The sequence below is a fragment of the Fusarium mangiferae genome (assembly GCF_900044065.1).
Source record: "Fusarium mangiferae strain MRC7560 genome assembly, contig: FMAN_scaffold007, whole genome shotgun sequence".
Classification (NCBI taxonomy): Eukaryota; Fungi; Ascomycota; class Sordariomycetes; order Hypocreales; family Nectriaceae; genus Fusarium; species Fusarium mangiferae.
The window spans coordinates 1,073,760-1,091,973 of NW_024573927.1; the positions used below are offsets into that span (position 1 = coordinate 1,073,760).

Below are 18,214 nucleotides of genomic sequence, written 5' to 3' on the forward strand. Positions count from 1 at the left end.
CGGGGAAATGAAGTAGCCCCGGACCAAGTGGTAGACTAAAAGTATCCCAAGCGAGAGGGTGACATTTACCACGGTTTGACTGGCCATTGATGAATTTAACCCATCGTAGAAGTAGTAACTGCGTTGCAGTATTTTTGACTTAATATCGCTCAAAGCTATTGGTATTCTTTACTTTGGCCTTGACACTTATTGCTGCGACTTCGATTCCACATTGAAAAGCCACAGACTGTAAGTCACAAGATGACATTCTTTATGTTTTCTCCCAGGTAACATTTCTTTCAGACGAGAATGAAATCGATCGCCTGGAGTGATATGGCAGTGGCCTGTGCTGTGTTTCTGGTCGGCTGGCTTGTAAGCCTTGTTCACACGGCCCTCCGCCCTGGACTGCGTGATATTCCTGGACCGTGGATGGCCAAAATCAGCCAATTTCGGCGTCTCAGTCTTGTTTGGAATGGAAATGCTCACCAGAATTATCGAATCCTTCATGCGAAGTATGGACCGATAGTTCGAACTGCACCCAATGTGGTTGACGTCTCGGAACCGGCGGCCATATCAACTATCTACGGAATCGGCTCCAAGTTCAGCAAGGTATTTACTACCCAACAGACAATTTATAAAGCTAAAAATCCCTTTTGACAATTTTGATGTAGTCTCCCTTTTATCAGACTTTGTCGTTCTTTTACGAGGACGAGATAATGCAAAGCATGTTTACGACTACAGACCCTGAAGAGCACAAAGCCCTAAAACGACCGGTAGCTCAAAAGTTCTCGATGACGTCCCTACGGACGCTTGAATGCATGGTAGACCCCTGCAGCGAAATCTTCAGCAACTCTATGCTGGACTTGCAAGGACAAGTGATAGACCTTGGCGCATGGTGCCAATGGTACGCCTTCGACGTCATTGGGGCTATCACATTCTCCCGACGTTTCGGGTTCATGGAGAACCGGCAAGATATAAACAATGTCATTTCGGGTATTGAAGCGGGCCTAAAATACGCGGGCATAGTAGGACAGATACCATCGTTGCACCGATTTCTTCTGGGCAATCAAACTTTCAGAAAAATCATCGCCAAACTCGGGGCTCAAGATCCAATTCCAATAGTTACATCTGTAAGTACCGCACCGATTCAGGAATCCTTTGCATTACAGTATAGGTAACTTTGTTCACGTCACGATAGATGGTTTTGGATGCTATCAATGAGTATGACTCGCAGTCACCAACGATGGAGCGGGCAGACTTCCTAGCCTACTTTCGACAGGAACAAATATCAACAGGGAAGCATATAAGCCGTCGAGACTTGATGAATCATTTGATGAATAATCTGTAGGTATCTATCCAAGAGCTTGAAACATGATACTGACATATCCCTTTTTCCTTGCGCACAGATTGGCGGGAAGTGACACGACTGGAATTTCTCTTCGAGCTGTCTTCTATTACATTATCAAAGATAGACGCGTGTATCAGAAGTTGCAGAAGGAGATAGACGAGGCACATCAAGCCGGTAGGCTTTCACCAATTATCACCTTTTCTGAGAGCCTTGAATTGGATTATCTGTGAGTCTTGACGCATCAAGGAACATGATCTGCGGGACAGTTGCATATCCCGAGTATATGTACAGTAATAGACGTGGCTTCTGACAGGTACACAGACAAGCATGCATCAAGGAAGCCCTACGTATGCATCCTGGCGTATCATATCCACTTGAGCGAGTGGTTCCTGGAGACGGGATACAAATATGCGGAAAGTATCTACCAGCCGGCACAATCGTGGGCATCAATGCGGCCGTCATCCACCGCGACAAGAGTATCTTTGGAGTTGATGCAGACACATTTCGGCCTGAACGATGGCTAGATAATGATATTGACCGTATCAAGACGATGGATCGACACAATATGACGGTACGTTGCATGTTCCCTTTAGGTGGTAGAAACTCACACTTTGCGAAGTTCGGCGCCGGTACTCGAACATGTATCGGCAAGAATATTTCTATTATGGAAATGGCAAAATTTGTTCCTCAGATACTCAGGCAATTTGACTTGGAGTGGGCCTCAAGCGAGCCAGAGTGGAAGATCAAAACGTATTGGTTTGCTAAGCAGACAGGTCTATTGGTACAGTTTCGCGCCCGTGACCAGGGGAAGTTTTAGTGTTACTACGTGACAGAGACGGGTTTTATTACTCTGCCCGACGTTCAATACAAGTTAGCTAGCAGGGTTCCAGAGCCAGTTACCTAGCTAGAAGGAGGCCTCGATAAGATTAGCTCGAGCCAATAGGCCGAAATGAGGGAGCAACACCTGCTACAGATAATGAGACTGTCCAATAAAGCACAATCAGAGAGTAAACATGTTCAGCTGCAGCTACAGTAGGAAAGGAAGCAGGGTGGCTGGTCGGTCCCCGGGACTTCCGGTGCAGACACGAATCACAGCTCCAGGGTAGTGACCCTATACCCGGCATCAACTTTGACAACCATGGGCCAATCGGAACGGCGTAGTTATAGGTTGATGCAGATCTGTGGAGAAGCTCTAGCCTCGGGAATTGAGACCTCTTTTGCGGGGAAGACGTTAGTGAGCTTGTTACTTCCTAGCTACTGTACATATTTTCCTCTTAAATAAACTTCCACGCCACTTCCAAACCCCGCTCGTCTTCAGCAAGACGCAAACAAGACACAGGACATACTACATTGAGGTCCCAAACCTCGCCACAAGTTAAGAAATTCGACCTCAGAGACGAAATGTCGGATCTTTCCCCAGCCAATCATGGCTCCCCAAGCCGCCATTCAGTTCCTCACCAACCTGACACTGTTGGGTTTCGTGTCTGCGATCATTGTAGAACGTGAGTGCCCTGGCTATCGAATCAGTCGCTTTTCAATGCTCACATGACACCTGAGGTACAGGAAAAAGACCAGATGTACGTTATAAGCACCAATTCTTCCGAGATTAAGCACTTGACATCTTCGTTAGCGTGGTGGCTTACAAAATTGCATTCTAACCAGGCGACATGGTCCGTCCGGTCTGTGGAACTTGCAGGTCCCGTCATACAGATTGTACTTATAGCAAGCGAAGAAAGAAGCCCGGTAGGCCCTCGCTTTGCACCTATGTTTCTATGTCACCCAGGCAGCTAACCTTTGTCATGACGAGATAGGGCCCCCAAAAGGATGCCATAGGAAGGTAAGACGTGTTTCTGATGGTAGGCTATCGGCCTCTACAACATTTACATCTGGGTCATTTTTCCCTTCCTCATTGGGTACCCGTGAGGCTGGTGTGTATGGTGAGATTGTGGATGATATAACCGCTGACAGCAACATGGTCACGCCGCCTTGCTTTGACAATGTCATGGCAGCACAAGGACCCTGCCGTGATAGTGCAGTCACAACACCTCGCTTATACATCTCGCCCAGCCAGTCCTTTCCCGAAAATTGTCTGCATCTTGGCCCTGAGCTTGAAGATTATTTGTGCGTCTCCCGCATGCTCCCGGCGCGCCAAATAATGAGAGTGGGCTGACATTCATGAAACTACCTAGGATGGAATTGTACTTTCAACACCTACAGCCAATCTACCCTCTGTTCCGGAGACATTCAACCCTTTCAAGTCGTGACATTTCAAAAGCTCCTTCCCGACTCAAGTTAGCTATCCATGCAGTTGCTTCACGATTTGCAGGGCCTGGAGTCCTGAAAGGGCCAATATCATCGGTGCAATTTGCCCAGCAGGCGAAAAACAGCGAAAGAGACTCTGATCTCGGCATTGATGAAATCAAAGCATCTTTGCTACTTTGTATACACGGCATGTCTGAATCCTTGAATTGGGAGACAGTGGCTGAGATTGCACGAATCAGCCGAATGGCAGAACTCTACTATACACTGAAGTACGAAAAGGACCACGAAGATACAATTATATTGGCTTCTGGGGACGAGACATTGTCTGTGAGTCAGGAGAGCCTAGAACATGAAACTGACAAGTACCGCGACACTGAGGACTGGAAAAGTGTTTGGTGGTGTATCTACTCCCTTGACACCATTTGCAGTGCTCTTGCGTAAGTCCTAATTTTGCGCCTGGTCGTACGGCACCTGGGTCTCGTATGCTGACACTAAAGTGCCAGATCCTCCTCAACCGCGACTGCGAGTAGCCTACAAGGAAGAGTTGAGTTACCGGCAGTGTCAATACCAGACTTCACCAATTCACTCTCGGGTGACTCTTCAACTCCTAAGGACAAGTTGCAGCTCATCCCCTGCACTGGAGTAAAGCACTGGGAGATCATGAGGATGATTTACTCAGAAAATCCATGCAGTAGTCGGAATCTTTATTTTGGAGCATCTAATTTAATGCGCTCTGTGACTGATCTCCGATCTCTCTCGAATCGTGGCCATTGTAAGGACTTACACAAACGACTGCAAGAGCTTGAGAGCGACTGTACGGCGACATCCTTTGCACTTCCTCCTTGGTTCTTCAATGCTACCCGTAACCTGGTATTGGCAGAGACAGAGGAGGAGCATCAGCGGCGATTAGATACGCTTCTTGTTTGGTCTGGGTAAGTCGAGTCCCAATGTCCGCAGCTAAAAACATAGTACTCATTCCCACCTGGTCAATAGCGCAAATATCCTACTTGCAATATGTGCTGCAAAGATAAGTAGCCGAGGCACATGGCTGGGCCCTCATGAGCTGCAAGGGCAATGGCACGCGATTTTAGTCAAGGCGAATGAAGTCGTGTTGCTAATCCAGAATTGGAAGCCCAGTTACTTCCGAGCTGTTGACCCAATGTGCTCATACATAGTATACCTCGCCGCATCTGTCATTGCACACAATCACCAATTCTTGGGCGGGAGTGAATCTGACCCCACTCGTTCAAATGAAGATCTTGATCTTCTGAGTCTGTTCCTCGACCAAATGGCGTTTAATTGGCCAGTGGGTGAGTGATAGCCGTCATTGTCCGCTCAAAGTTCAAGCATTAATAATGTACGGTATTGTAGCACATCATCTCTCAGGTATGTCATACATGGAGATATACGTTTAAGATTGCCAACCTAAACTTTTAACCTACAGATGCCTTCAAGTCGTTGATGGCTACACTGAAAACGCGGATTCCGGGCTATAGGGAAGCTTTGGCTTACCTTTTCCGTCTTACCAGCCCGTTCAACGGAGGAATTTCGTCTATTGCTACCAAGCCTGTCGACTCACCTTCCCGTCCCTCGGATGGTGCCTTGTCGATCCATGCCTCAGAAGTAAAGACGGTGATATTAAGCAACCATACGAGCAGTGCATTGCTAGATAGCATGGATACCGAACTTTTGAATTCCCAGTGGTTCGACCAGTTGGACTTTGAGTCCCTGGGGAAGATCCACGATGGTTCGGATCTGACGGGTGTATTTTCAACATTCTAAGTAGCATTTTGATCGTTCTCAGCTCGCTAACATGTAGTCCTGCTCTCTACTATTTTGTGTCTCTATCTTTGTCCTCAGATCGCTCACTTCCGGAACATTTTGTACTGCATCATGAGAACCTTCATATACGAATATCAATGTACTCACCGCAGTTCTTGAACATTACTATTATAATTGCAAAAGAAACCTTTTAATAATCCGGTTTCCTCCATTTCAGTAAAGTGAATTGTCTATTATATTGCTCTGACACGCCAAGCATGCTATTTAAAACAGGGTTCAGCTGAGACTTGTGGCTGAGAGCTTAAATCAGCAGAGACAACTTAGTTCTAGTTCCACCACATTTCATTCACTTGCGGCTCAGTATTGCAACGGCGTTGTGAAGTTGTGATCCCAGTCGCTTTGGGCTCTCAGCTTGAGAGAAGATAATAAGATCGGTGCGAATCAGAGCATAACGGGTCGCAGCCCCAAAACGAGCCCGGAAAGAAGCAGGATTGTAAAAGGGGAGCAGAGGCTGACCCATCGTCTTGACCGTGTCCTCTGTGGTGCCAAGATAAAGCTTCTTGGTTTTGAAGCCCAAGGTTGACTTCATGTTTCCAACTTGGTCATCCACATAAAATTCCAAAATATGCTCAGATAACAACCAAAGTGGCAAGTTAGCATCCTCAAGTACGTTCTTCAAGGCTGAAGCTTCTTCTTCACTGGGCTGGCACAACAGGAGCAGGGTGAGCACGCCACCTTGCCCCCAGAAGACCTCATCTGATAGGCGAGCGAGGTTGTTGGTCGTTCGTACACATACCTGAGCAGTCTTCCCACCTCCACCTTGTCTCTCGAGAAAGAACCCGCCGTCTACCCCGCGGTAACCATCCCGATCACTCAATACTGACTTCAACATCAAGTCTCGAAACGATGGTAGAAGGTCGAGCCCTCCACTAATAATTCTCATCAACTGCACGAGAGAATGAGACTTGCTAAGAAGGACATTGCCACTTCTTTGAGTGACAATACTTGAATCGTCCACCCCCCTTCGACGCTCTCGCGACCACCCTTCAAGCAGGTGATCACGGTGCGCTGAAGTCTGCAGAGATGATTGTGGGTTACAAAGCAGGGCTAGCCTCCATGACAGACCCAAAGCATCTCGTAGGCCGCTTGCGATTCCTTGAGCGCCGAAAGGAGGAAACACATGGGCTGCGTCGCCAATGACACAAATATTGCCATGGAACCATCTGTTGACAACTTTCTGAGAGAAACTGTAACAGAATGATGGTGATCAGTTTTGATTCCAACATAAATGATGATTGCATTAGTATGTGTTGCGCGTGGTTTCATCAAGTTCTTGGCCGCACGCACAACATGAAGATAAAGGAAGAGAGAGACTCGGGTTGCGACGAGGTAGGAGGCAAAAATATATAGAAACGTACTTGGCGGGCGCACAACGCAATACCTCCACACAATCCCAAGGAAAGACGACTGGTTCATATAGAACCATACCTTTGCGACTTCTCGACTTGTTAGTACTATGATATGTTAAAGACGGATGGGAATTATGTTTCGATACCTGAGTAGTTCTCCTTTGATAGTTAAGTGAGCTCTCATTTGCTCTTCGAGATGCTTAATGCAGTCATCGGGAAGGAAACCTGAGGGCAATTCGTATTCAAACCTGTTGGTATCAGTAAGCTTTTACGGGCATTTTCGGGAACAATTTAAGTGTCAAACCTACCTCCAAAATTTCTCGTGTCTAGGTCCAAATCGACCTGCGGCGATGGGCATTGTCGGGTGAGTGCAGAAACTAAGTAGTGCATGATCAGCTGCCAAAGTTCTTTTTACCATGTCCAATCTTTGAAAAGGATATCCTACTGAAATCCATCAGGCCAGAAAATGTCCCATAGCTGCTCAGGATGGTATCCAAGCTTCCAAAGTGGAAATGCTGGGTGCGACGTGGGTGTTGGTAGTGTAATACGCAGATTGGCTGCAATCCAAGTCGCCTCGTATGTGTACCTAGATATTGCGGTTAGCCTTTGAATATAAGTGTTGCAAAAGTCGGATGGAAAGAAGTATACAATCCAGGTAGTTGTTGTATCCCCTTTGCCTCTAAATATTCTTTGCGGACGTATCCACGCTTGCCATCAGCGCCGACCAAGTATTTCCCTTGTATTTCAAGCACTTTGCCATCTTTACGTCGGTAGCTCGCCAGAATCCCACCAGGCACTTCGCGTATCTCTGTCACCAGGCTTCCCAGTCTCAGCTCCGCGTACTTCGAAGTCTGTATAGAGTCGCGAAAGTGCTTTTCTATTCAGCTATCAGTAACGGTTATATGTAGTTCATAATGATTGCGCAAATCCTACCAAGTTCGGGCTGCAAGAGAACAGTCCCTGGCGCCTGGGCCTGTTCAAGCCAGTCACGCTCATGGTCGATACTAGCAAACGGTTTCGAGGAGAAGGTGTTTTGGTGAAAATGAATACCGGTCATAGCTACAGTTACGATCAAGTTTAGAGTCTGTACGACAAGGTCAACTGCATCGGAGGGGAATATGCTTTGACGCACTTTGGCCAATCTTGTCCATTTTGAATGCGTTGATGCCAAGCAGGTTGACAATGCGAGGGGCATCACCTGCAACAGCAATTGCCCGTGGATCCTCGCATATCTCAATGTTCTTCTCCAAAAGGACCGACTTTGTGCAGTTAGTACCCAGAGATAAACAGCTACCTTGTATCAAAGGGAAGAAAACTTACTTTGATCTTCTGGTCACTTAGAGCAAGGGCGAGGGCAAGACCAGACGGTCCTGCGCCAACAATAATAACGTCGGTGGAGTCCATTTGTCGTTGCAAAACAATTGTTGAAGTCGAATGGTACAACAGGTGTCACTTTACTAGATAGTTAGTTACCTTTCTCTCAGCCCCTTTTCTGTTAATTTCTAGGAAGAATTTAAGCCACGATAGACTCGGATTTCTCATACAGATGTGTCTTCGGTAATGATGGCGCTAAAGTTGTGGAATTACTCCGAATTGCGAGTTCCCGGCGTGGGGCATTTCTAACCTCCTGGAGGAACCTATTCAACTCGGAGGAACTTCCCCACGTTCAGGTTTCTCCGGAGGACGAAGTTTGGTATTTTCCAATTTTCGGCCTAACCGTCTTCAATACCCAGATACGCCAATGTGCATGCTACGGCTATAAGATCAGATCCAATCATAAGTTTGTCAACCGCCATCACCCCGGCATTGATTCACATCCCCGATCAACCTCTCATTTAACATCTTTATTCTATTCAGGACCATACAACTACTGCAATGGAAAGCTGGAGCCACCCGAGCACTCAATTGACGCAGCTCGATGCCTTCCGAAGACACGTCAATGCGAAATACAGCTTAGACCTAGCTGACTACGAGCAGCTGCAAACGTGGTCCGTGGACAACATTGAGCCCTTCTACCAGGAAATATGGAACTTATGTGGCTTTACATACTCTGAACCACCTAAAAATATCGTCAGCGATAGCTCAACGCTCTGGCCCCGGCCAGAGTGGTTTACTGGAGCCCGGCTTAACTTTACCGAAAACTTGCTTGCCGTTGGCTTAGCTGCTCATCCTGACAAAATAGCCGTGTCAGCGTGTCGTGAAGGTGGCACGCAATGGAAACATTTGACATGGAAGCAGCTGGAGCAGCAGGTTGCTCAATATGCTTGTGCATTGAGACATGCGGGTATCAGAGCGGGAGACCGCGTAGCTGGTAAGGACCAAGATTATCTCAATTCCCCATAAGCAGTCGCTAACTTCACTGAGCTGTCATGACAAACTCTATCGAAGCTGTACTTGTTCTGCTTGCATGTGGGGCCGTCGGCGCTATTTTCTCCTCGGCATCTCCAGAGATGGGTTCGCGGGGAATATTGGACAGGTACACGCAGTCCCGCCCAAAGCTCCTGTTCGCTGAGACTCGTATTCTCTATGGGGGAAAGCCACGAGACTTAAGAAGGAAATTAGAGACTGTGGTAAAGGACCTAAGGGAACAGGTTGCCGAGCTTGATAATATTGTTATCAGCGGTCCGGTTTGGGAAGACAACACCTTGTGAGTTATAGCATGCCCGGCGGCTTCTTAAAAAGGCTTATTGGAATATGCTAACAAATCTAGGGTGTCCCTCGAGAAATTCTTAAGTGTTCCATCAGAACCTCTTCGATTTGAACAACTTCCATTTGAGTTTCCAGTCTATATCTTATACTCGTAAGAAGTGACCCCAAAGCTTCCCACAAAATATTAACTTCTCAATAGCTCTGGCACTACTGGCCCGCCAAAGTGTAGGTTAGGCTCAAGCTCTTATCCTCCAGCTATACAACACCTAGGTCTCAGATATGACAAGAACGAGGCTAATTAACGCTTAGGTATATGTCACTCTGGGGGAGGAGCACTGTTGAAACACAAGATCGATCTTATGTTAGGGATGGACCTTGGAATTCACTCAACCTACTATCAGTACACTACAGTAAGTGTCTCATATTGATCCCGCTAGAAACGACACCAATAACCTTGCACAGACTGGGTGGATGATGTGGAACGTCCTTGTTGGAGCTCTGAGCTTGGGTTCCAAAATAGTTCTATATGACGGAAGCCCGTTGCATCCGAAAAGCTCTCAACAACTACGCTTTCTTGAAGAGCAAGGGTACGTATCGAGCGTTTCTTGGCACGTTAGTTCTATGTGATCTGTGGATATTGACCATGTCATCATCATTAGTATTACGCACTGGGGCACGAGTCCAAAATTTCTGGGGACGTTGATGCGAGACCTTCATGGTCTAACACCACAAGTCTCAAGCTTGCAGGTCGTACTTGTATCAGGCTCGGCTCTCTCCGCCGAAATCTGTGACTGGTTCTACACAGTCTTCCCGCGCAGCGTCGGTCTGTTCAATGGTTCGGGAGGCACAGATATGCTTGGATGTAGTAAGTATTCAACACCTAAATTGTGCAAGGAGTCTGAAAGTTGACTAAGTCTGATAGTCATTGGTTCCAACGTTCTATCCCGTGTACATGGTAACGAGATTGCTGCAGCGACCCTTGGGATGAAGGTCGAGATCTGGGACCAGACTGGGCATAACATCGAGGAGTCTGGGCAAGAAGGGGAATTGGTTATTACGAAACCATTTCCTAGCATGCCAGTAACATTTTGGGGCAAAGGAGGACTGGAAAAATATCGCAAGGCATATTTCGATACTTTTCCCGGCGTTTGGACTCATGGCGACTTTGTCTCCAGAACGAACAAGACCAAAGGTTATCTAATTCACGGTCGCAGTGATGGTGTCCTAAATCCTGGTGGTAAGTACCTACATCCCCTTCTACATCTTGCTATACTAGTGGTAACTAACAATGTTAAGGAGTTAGGTTCGGCACTGCTGAGCTATATGGTGTCCTTGACAAATTCAGCGAAGTGGACGACTGCATTGCCGTTGGGCACCGACGGCATCAAGATGGGGATGAGCAGGTGCTTCTTTTTGTTAAGATGAGAGAAAAGAACATGCTCAAAGACCCGTTACTGTCGAAGATTCGCGACGCGATAAGGACAATGTTGAGCCCAAGGCATGTACCTGCTTATATATTCCCAGTGGAAGACATCCCGTATACACTGAGCGGCAAGAAGGTTGAGAGTGCAGTAAAGAGCATAGTATCGCATCAAGAGGTAAAGAATACTAGCGCTATCAGTAACCCAGGGTGTTTGCAGGAATACAAAAAGTATATCAATGTATTAGGGGAAAACATTTTAACAAAGCTTTAGATTTAGATGGTTTTGATAAAACACAAACATGCATACCCGGGCAAGCCATGGTGGGAATTGCACAGGCGCTAAAGCATGTGTTTCGGTTGCATCTGATGATGAATTTTGGCGCATCATTTTGACATCAGGAGTTTCCCGCCACATTTTTGAGGGATTTTCCCCAATCTGTGTTATATTACATGCTTCTCAGCCTATGATAGCCAACGTTGAACTGTTTCTCGCCAGGACTCAATTTTCTAGGCCACCTGGCTTTGTGCTGTATTCGATGCTTGGCCCTGCCGTGAACGAGCCGCGGTAGCACTCTAATGGCACAGCAGAGTCATTCCTATTGGATCTCTCCCTTTAGCGATCCACTGTCAGCCTTTTTTTTACAGATCGCAGTTGCATCAAAGCGTTCCAGGGGTCTAGAGTACCACATGACGCTCTGCTTCTCGGATGCTGAAGGCCCCGTAACACTTTCTGCGCTTTGTGATTCTTGGCAATTCCTATTCCAGCCACATATACGAAAGGCATCAAGGTCCCGTGTCGTAACGATTGGTTCGCTTACCTGCTGGACAGCAAAGTGGCCTTCTTATGTAGGCGGCGATTTCTGTTCTTGGTCTGAATATCAGAGCGCCGTAAAACCTCATGGATTTGCCCCTCTGCTGTGCATTTTGTGCCACGAGAAAACATGATGTCCATGTTCCATCACCGTACATAATTGGGGGCCTCAACATATTGGGAGGAAAAGGCAGGTATTGCTATGTTTGCGTACCTAGGCTTAACGTCCCGTGTCATATTGGATCCGCCTTCAAGTCCGCGATGACTGCGGCCTTGAGAAATGTATAAATAGGAGGGAAGGACTTCAGCTAGAAAGCTACAGCAAGCTCAACCATCTCACAGTTTCAAACAACTTCTTTTCTGAACCGCAGCCTTTCTCCGAATACCTACTAGTCAATATGCACTTCTCCATTATCGTCCCGGCACTTCTCTCCTCATCAGCCCTTGGGCTCGCCGTACCCCAGGCCGAGGAATCGAGGCTCATGAAACGCTTCGACGTACCTGGAGCCTCCTTGGAGGAGGGCTTCACTATCCCTGAGGATACTCCAGACGGATTTTACCGGGTTCATATCGACGACGATGGGGTTGCCCATCATACCAAGGTTGACATGAACCTTGAGCCGACAGGCGAAGGCGATGACACTTCGTCGGCCTTGGACAAGCGCCAGAGCTGGCGAGTCACGTGTGAGGGCTCCTCACTCAACCGCAATGACGCCGACCTCACAGTCAAGCTGTTGAGGGACGGATGCGGGAGCGGTCACACTGTGCAGCCACGTGATCACTACTACGTTATCTCGGGTAGGGTGGCCAGTTACTTTTGCAACAACACCTCCGGAAGAACCACTTGCAGTGCAACGATTGTTCGCCAGCAGATCCAGGAAAGCGTGAGCAGCCGATGCGGCACTTTCAAGGCAGGCTGGGCACGTTGGGATAATTCCAATGGTCATGTCAGCGTGGGATACCAGAATGTAAACAGTCAAAACTCTTTCTGCGGCCGCAATCACTGAAAGGGGAGGAGTATCAGAAGGAATGTGCTTCAAACTTTGCTGGTTGGGAGTATTTGAGTTCTGAATATGGTAGTATTATAAAATATCACAGCTCTTGCCTCAGACATGCAGAGACCAGAAGATCTATCTCGCTCTTGGCTGTTTGTGATAAAATGATTGAGGAATAGCAACGCTCGAGCTTGAAGGAACAACGAGTATTCCATGGGCCCTGACTGTTTAAGATAAACACTTTGTATTTGTGTATTTAGGCACTTGTTACCTCTATTTACTCTAGCATGAGTGCCAAATGATGACAGCTTTGACATCTGTCCGTTGGCACAGAACAAGGTTTCCAGCAGAACTTTCTGAAGGCCAACGGAGTCTTGCCAGTCAACTGTCGCAATTGCGATAATCTCGTAAGGCATCAGAGGGAATAACGCTAATAGAAACATTATGCGGTATAAACGGTTTTGAATTTGACACGAGAGCTTCCCAGCTGGCCGCTCCCAGTACGTGACCGGGTTTCTTGTGAATGGCGTCAGCCTATTGGCGAATGCCGGCTGCCATATCAAACACCTAGAGAGTGTCCTGCTTGGGACCATCTGGTGCGTTGATATCCCCAACAGTGGAGACATGGTGCTGTTCATCGCCAGTACTCTCTTCTGCCGACACATTGCCCTTGAACCACTCCTGCCATCCGTCCTCTTCGTAAAGAGGAAGTTCAGACAGAGCGATGATCTTCATCTTTCGTCCATCTGACTCACGCTTTGTGACATGGATCCAGATGGTAGAATCACCCTTGATATCGTCATCATAAGGAGAGGGGAAGACTCGTGAGCGAATGCGAAAGCGGCCATTGTGTTTCACCACAAGAGAGCCCGGGGCGCCATCTTCTTTCTCACGCTCCAACATCCTTCCGATAACCGCGTTCTCAACGTCACTTTTGGACCAGTGCTCGGAGCAAGCATACGCCTCAGGGTACTTCAGCTCTTGCAAGTCTTTTCGGATCCTCTCCTGAATGGCCTTATATCCAGCACTGACGTCGTCTACCAGTGAAATTTGTGCGGCGAAAGGGTCCGACGAGGGCGGCTCGACAGGAGGTGACTCAAACGAGGGCTCGGGCTCCGTCGCGGTGGTGACGGCCTCGGCATCGGTGGGGATGGCTTCCGCCTCGACAGGAAGCTTCGAAGTGATTGATTGGGAAGTTGGCTGCTGGAAACTGTTAGATAAGCATTCCAGAAGCGCAGTAGGTACTTACGTTGCGACGCTGGGGGATTTTTGTCTGTAGATACTTGTCCTTGAAAGCACAATCTGGTAGTCTCTTGATTGCCTCCTTTGCCTCGGTTTGCAAGGTGAACTCGACGATGCAATAGCCCTGGTGATTCCATCCACTGGGCTCAAGCCACTCCGTTGGTCAATGCAGCACTGCACTGTCGAAGCCTTGATCATGAACGAAGGCTTCTACCTCCTGCTTCTCGGCATCGAGGGGAATACCGCCCAAAAAGGCGAGTCGGCCTTCTTCGAATAAGGAGTTTGGAATCTGATCCATGTCTCTTCAATTTGCCACCACTGCTGGTTGTCAGTACGAATAAGCGAAGGCTTCGATGCCGAAGCAGAGCCTCTTACCAACAATCATAAAATGAATTTGTTTTCCAGTGTCTCAAAAGGAGCGCTGAAAGGACGTAACGTTGTGAGTCGATCGCAGGCTTTTGTGTTTGTTGTACTGCTGTTGCGAGGCTTTTGCAGCGCTTTGGCTATGGAATCATGAAGAAAGAGAAGCCCCGGTAGTCGATGGGAAGTTCTCTGAAGCACGCGTTGTACTTGCAGGCAGGCATCTGTAGATTGCACGGTAACGCGTCACACCTGCCGGTAGCTGCTGCCAGTCAGTGCCAATGCCAATGCCAATGCTAATGACACACTTGAGCAAATTATTCCTAATGCACTTCATTGTGGGTCCCTTCCAATTCTGGTTTATCTTTGTCGTTCTGCCGATTTTATTTCACACTCGCCCCAACTCACAACTTTCGTATCTCAGCTTCCCCAGCACGCAAAATATCTGCTTAGGAAATTCTTTCTCAACACCATTCAACTCAATCTCCGATCAAGACGTGAGTAAATCTTGAGTCTCAAAAGCCAGGCCATACTGAGATTCCATGAGAAATCCCGTCTTCCGTCGATGCCGATATCGAGCAGGTCGCGCAAGTCGCACAGGTCAGTGTTGCAATAAACGAAATCACAATCATGTCTAACATCTCAATAGGCCTTGGATAATACATCTCTCGAAAGCTCCTACCAGGTCAATCATTAGGCTGACGCCGTCCCCAAGTCAACAAGCACTCCCGATCGAGTGGTGGGCGTTGGTGGAGTTCTCTAGGCTCGCGTGGAGGCAGTGTACAAAATGATCGGAGTTTATGTGGAACGTCAGGTCGATGGGAAATTGGAGACGAAGAGGATCAAATTTGAAGACCTAGCCGCCTATGAATCCGATGGCTGGGTGCAATGGTTTCCCAGAGCAAGGCGCACAGTCCCGACAATGGACGAGGACCATCGCATGGCCGACGAGATCAATGACGTCCTCACAGCCTCCGTGCCCTACAAAGATACAGCCAACATCATCTCCCGTGAGATAGAGCGCTCTTGTACCGGTGACAACATGGCTTGGGTCGAAGGACCAATGCTTGATGGACACATTCGGTTTCGTGTTCGTCAACTTTCTGCACAGAACAGCGTCGAGGACAATCGCACGAAGGTCACACTTTCAGTTGAACGCCAAGTCGACGGGAAATTGGAGACCAAGAAGATCGAAGTTGTAGCCCCAGCCGCGCATCAATATGATGGCTGGGTGCCATCACTGCCGTGGTTCCCTGCGCCAGAGGGAGTGTGTGCTGATTGGGGTGGTTATGATGCGTTTTACAAATGGCAAGTCAACGGCCGAGCCGTGAGTGAGTCTTGGATCAGTCAGTATGACCCTGATTGGCGAAACAAAGTCGCTAAGCCAATGAGACTTGTGGATGACGACGGAAATGAAGAGGTCGTTCATCACAGTGACGATTCAGCCAAAGCCATGCAGGAGAGGGCCGCCGAGCTCAAAACCGTGCATGAGAAGCTCTGGGGTGAAGAGACTGGCGAGAGCAACTAAGTTACGAGTGGCCAAGAGCATTTCGAAGTCATGGTAGTGTTTATGGAGGCAGAATGACTATCCATTCCTGGTGATGCTCAAATTGGTCTGTCAGGCTCGCTCCTCATACTGGCTTCAGTTTCTCGCCAACACGGTTGCCCAACGGGCTCACCACCAATGGCAACATCATCGCCAGACGGCGTCCACCTCCATTCGCGTGGGTCAATCCAACATTTTGAGTCTCTCATTGTCAGCAACTGATCTTTCGGACTGCCTGAAGGCTTCCAATCTTCCGAAGATACAATCCTCGACCTTCAATGCGACCCCTTCTTGATTGCGACGTGTCTTTTCGCTTGTGCGAGTCACCAAACATTTTCTTTTCTTCTTTCCTGTGCCTCACAGCACCCAACATGATGCGGCATACTGCTTTCAATTCACTCGGAAACTCACTTTGCCTCATACCAGAGCAACCATCACCGTTACATACGCGCACAGGTACAAGAGCCTTACGGCATCCCTCCAGCAAGACTGGGAGCATTTGTGGTCATTCGCTTCTGGTATTCTTTGAACGGCTCACGCCTTCGAGACTCTGTATACTTAGAATATACCGTTTTAGTTCCCCACTCCTCCTTCTTGTTGGGCTGAGAGGTTACATCCCATAAAAGTACTGCAATCGTGCCCTTGTTGTTCTTGTACACGTATGATTCCTTTGCGTGCTATTGTTTTTTCTTATCTAGGGCGCTATTGTTGGCCAACTACTTATTCTTCCCGCATGATTCAGTGTGCAAACCGATCGAACTCATTTTTGAGGGAGGAAGACATAATGTCGAGGTTGTGAATGATTTTCTCGGGGTGCTCAGCAAGTGAGGTCGCCATAAAGCGAAGTCTTGTCTTGGACAAATCCATAACCAAGACTCAGTTGACTGATGCTGATAGCGAGATCCTACGCTCACTCGGTTGCACCATCACGATCGCTCTGATCACCAGAAAGGTTCCTTGCCCACTAGCTTGATGGTAATTAAGACTGCCATCACCTGCAGCCTCAGCTTTCTCAGACGGGGACTGACACTTGGCTGCACCTTGCCTCTTAGCAGTATCGCTCCCATTTTCTTATTACAGTAGGGGAATGTATAGAGAGGACGCGAGATGAGACTAAGGTACCTTACCGTGCGCCTCTGATGTTTCGTGTGTTCAAGATTAGGGCTTTGGTACTGCCATCGCACCTACCCAACAGGGCAATTTCAGAGCGATCTAAAAGACCCTTCAGGGGAGCAAAAGCGAGCTGTGTGGTATCGAAAGGCTGAGGAACGATCGAGAATTATTAACAAGCTCCCAATCACCCTCGTCACACCTCGAAAGAGCTGCAGTGCCAGCAACTGCCCACCACCACACCCGAAGTCAGAGAGCTGCGATAATGACAAAAGGCCTTCAAACTTATCACGTGAGCGCTTGCAGAAGCCCTCGCACAAAGCGAGGCCAAATATTTCATCTCCATCACAACTGCACCAGCCAACCAAAAACGCAACCTCAACCGCAACCTCAACAACCGCAACTCAGAGACTGCCTCCGATGTCTCGGCCATCGGTGATGGCAAGGTGAATTCTTTTCCTTTAAAAAGAGTCTCCAGAACAAAAACTCCCATCGAGGCCTGCTGAGATTGACGCCAATCCGTTCCCGATGGCAGGGTGTCTTGACAAGTATCAGTCAAAGCAAGTACGTCGCTCCCCTTCTTGTTCTCACTTCGTGGCCATATCTTCACGCCTTAGACTGCGGTCTCTCTATTCATCTGACTTTCCACTCCGTTCAATCCCTTCCGCTTTCTGAAGCTGACAATGAACCAGTACTTGATCAGCCCCTCCCAGGTCACGATCATTGTTGGCGATGGGCGATCTGGCAAGAAAGTCTAGGATGAACCGCGAGTGAGCCGCGAATTATGCTGGCGTTGAACATCTGTACGGGCTATAGCAGCTGTCCAGCTAGAGTGGCATGTTGTATGTACTTGACTCGTTCACTCGACTCTTTGCTCATCAATGCAGGAACATTCGCTTTCCGACTCCCCAGGTCCGACCCCAGACGAGCATCGCGTCAAGCTGAAGACCCCCGCCATGAAAAAGACGAAGAAACCCTCTTGAGGGCGCAGCAATTATCACAAAAAGTCCAACGACTTCCGCCTCATCGGAGCATATCTTGGGATTTGCAAGGCATCCTCGAAGTTGTGAGCTTGACGAACATGATTCGGAACATGAGCTTTCACCAAACACGTTCCCCCACAAGCACGAATCACTTACCACGACGTCCCTTGATACAGGGCAAGGCTTAAATCGACTGCCTTTTTCTTCTCGTCAGCCCATACGTTCATTCTGGTCGAAGACTAGATACTCCGCCTCACGGCATCCCATATGAAGAGTTTGAGTTAGTGAGTGCGCCATGAGACGAATGGTTGCCTT

At 48.1% G+C, this 18,214-nt stretch overlaps 7 protein-coding genes across 7 annotated transcripts; 5 read left to right on the plus strand and 2 right to left on the minus strand.

Annotated features, from left to right (window-relative positions):
- Positions 1–288: 288 nt before the first annotated feature.
- On the plus strand, positions 289–2,144 carry FMAN_13493 (uncharacterized protein; the record flags this gene model as incomplete). Its single annotated transcript, XM_041832968.1, has 6 exons — positions 289–588; positions 651–1,109; positions 1,178–1,323; positions 1,386–1,553; positions 1,649–1,898; positions 1,947–2,144. 6 exons carry the CDS (start codon positions 289–291, stop codon positions 2,142–2,144), a joined length of 1,521 nt encoding a protein of 506 aa, XP_041683378.1.
- Positions 2,145–2,753: 609 nt separating this feature from the next.
- FMAN_13494 (uncharacterized protein) lies at positions 2,754–5,371 on the plus strand (the record flags this gene model as incomplete). The annotated part of the gene is made up of 10 exons (XM_041832969.1): positions 2,754–2,829; positions 2,891–2,904; positions 2,990–3,070; positions 3,139–3,164; positions 3,296–3,448; positions 3,517–4,026; positions 4,093–4,521; positions 4,583–4,899; positions 4,961–4,975; positions 5,034–5,371. 10 exons carry the CDS (start codon positions 2,754–2,756, stop codon positions 5,369–5,371), a joined length of 1,959 nt encoding a protein of 652 aa, XP_041683379.1.
- A 346-nt stretch (positions 5,372–5,717) lies between these two features.
- FMAN_13495 (uncharacterized protein) lies at positions 5,718–8,184 on the minus strand (the record flags this gene model as incomplete). Its single annotated transcript, XM_041832970.1, has 9 exons — positions 5,718–6,618; positions 6,790–6,867; positions 6,927–7,028; positions 7,089–7,157; positions 7,226–7,366; positions 7,429–7,657; positions 7,714–7,839; positions 7,913–8,039; positions 8,101–8,184. 9 exons carry the CDS (start codon positions 8,182–8,184, stop codon positions 5,718–5,720), a joined length of 1,857 nt encoding a protein of 618 aa, XP_041683380.1.
- A 471-nt stretch (positions 8,185–8,655) lies between these two features.
- On the plus strand, positions 8,656–11,123 carry FMAN_13496 (uncharacterized protein; the record flags this gene model as incomplete). The annotated part of the gene is made up of 9 exons (XM_041832971.1): positions 8,656–9,091; positions 9,145–9,427; positions 9,491–9,580; positions 9,629–9,654; positions 9,739–9,839; positions 9,892–10,016; positions 10,089–10,294; positions 10,352–10,666; positions 10,726–11,123. The coding sequence occupies 9 exons, from the start codon at positions 8,656–8,658 to the stop codon at positions 11,121–11,123; spliced, it is 1,980 nt and encodes a 659-aa protein (XP_041683381.1).
- Positions 11,124–12,061: 938 nt separating this feature from the next.
- On the plus strand, positions 12,062–12,670 carry FMAN_13497 (uncharacterized protein; the record flags this gene model as incomplete). Its single annotated transcript, XM_041832972.1, has 1 exon — positions 12,062–12,670. One exon carries the CDS (start codon positions 12,062–12,064, stop codon positions 12,668–12,670), a length of 609 nt encoding a protein of 202 aa, XP_041683382.1.
- Positions 12,671–13,225: 555 nt separating this feature from the next.
- FMAN_13498 (uncharacterized protein) lies at positions 13,226–14,198 on the minus strand (the record flags this gene model as incomplete). The annotated part of the gene is made up of 3 exons (XM_041832973.1): positions 13,226–13,861; positions 13,908–14,054; positions 14,103–14,198. The coding sequence occupies 3 exons, from the start codon at positions 14,196–14,198 to the stop codon at positions 13,226–13,228; spliced, it is 879 nt and encodes a 292-aa protein (XP_041683383.1).
- Positions 14,199–15,047: 849 nt separating this feature from the next.
- Positions 15,048–15,788, plus strand: FMAN_13499 (uncharacterized protein; the record flags this gene model as incomplete). The annotated part of the gene is made up of 1 exon (XM_041832974.1): positions 15,048–15,788. The coding sequence occupies one exon, from the start codon at positions 15,048–15,050 to the stop codon at positions 15,786–15,788; it is 741 nt and encodes a 246-aa protein (XP_041683384.1).
- Positions 15,789–18,214: the final 2,426 nt, after the last annotated feature.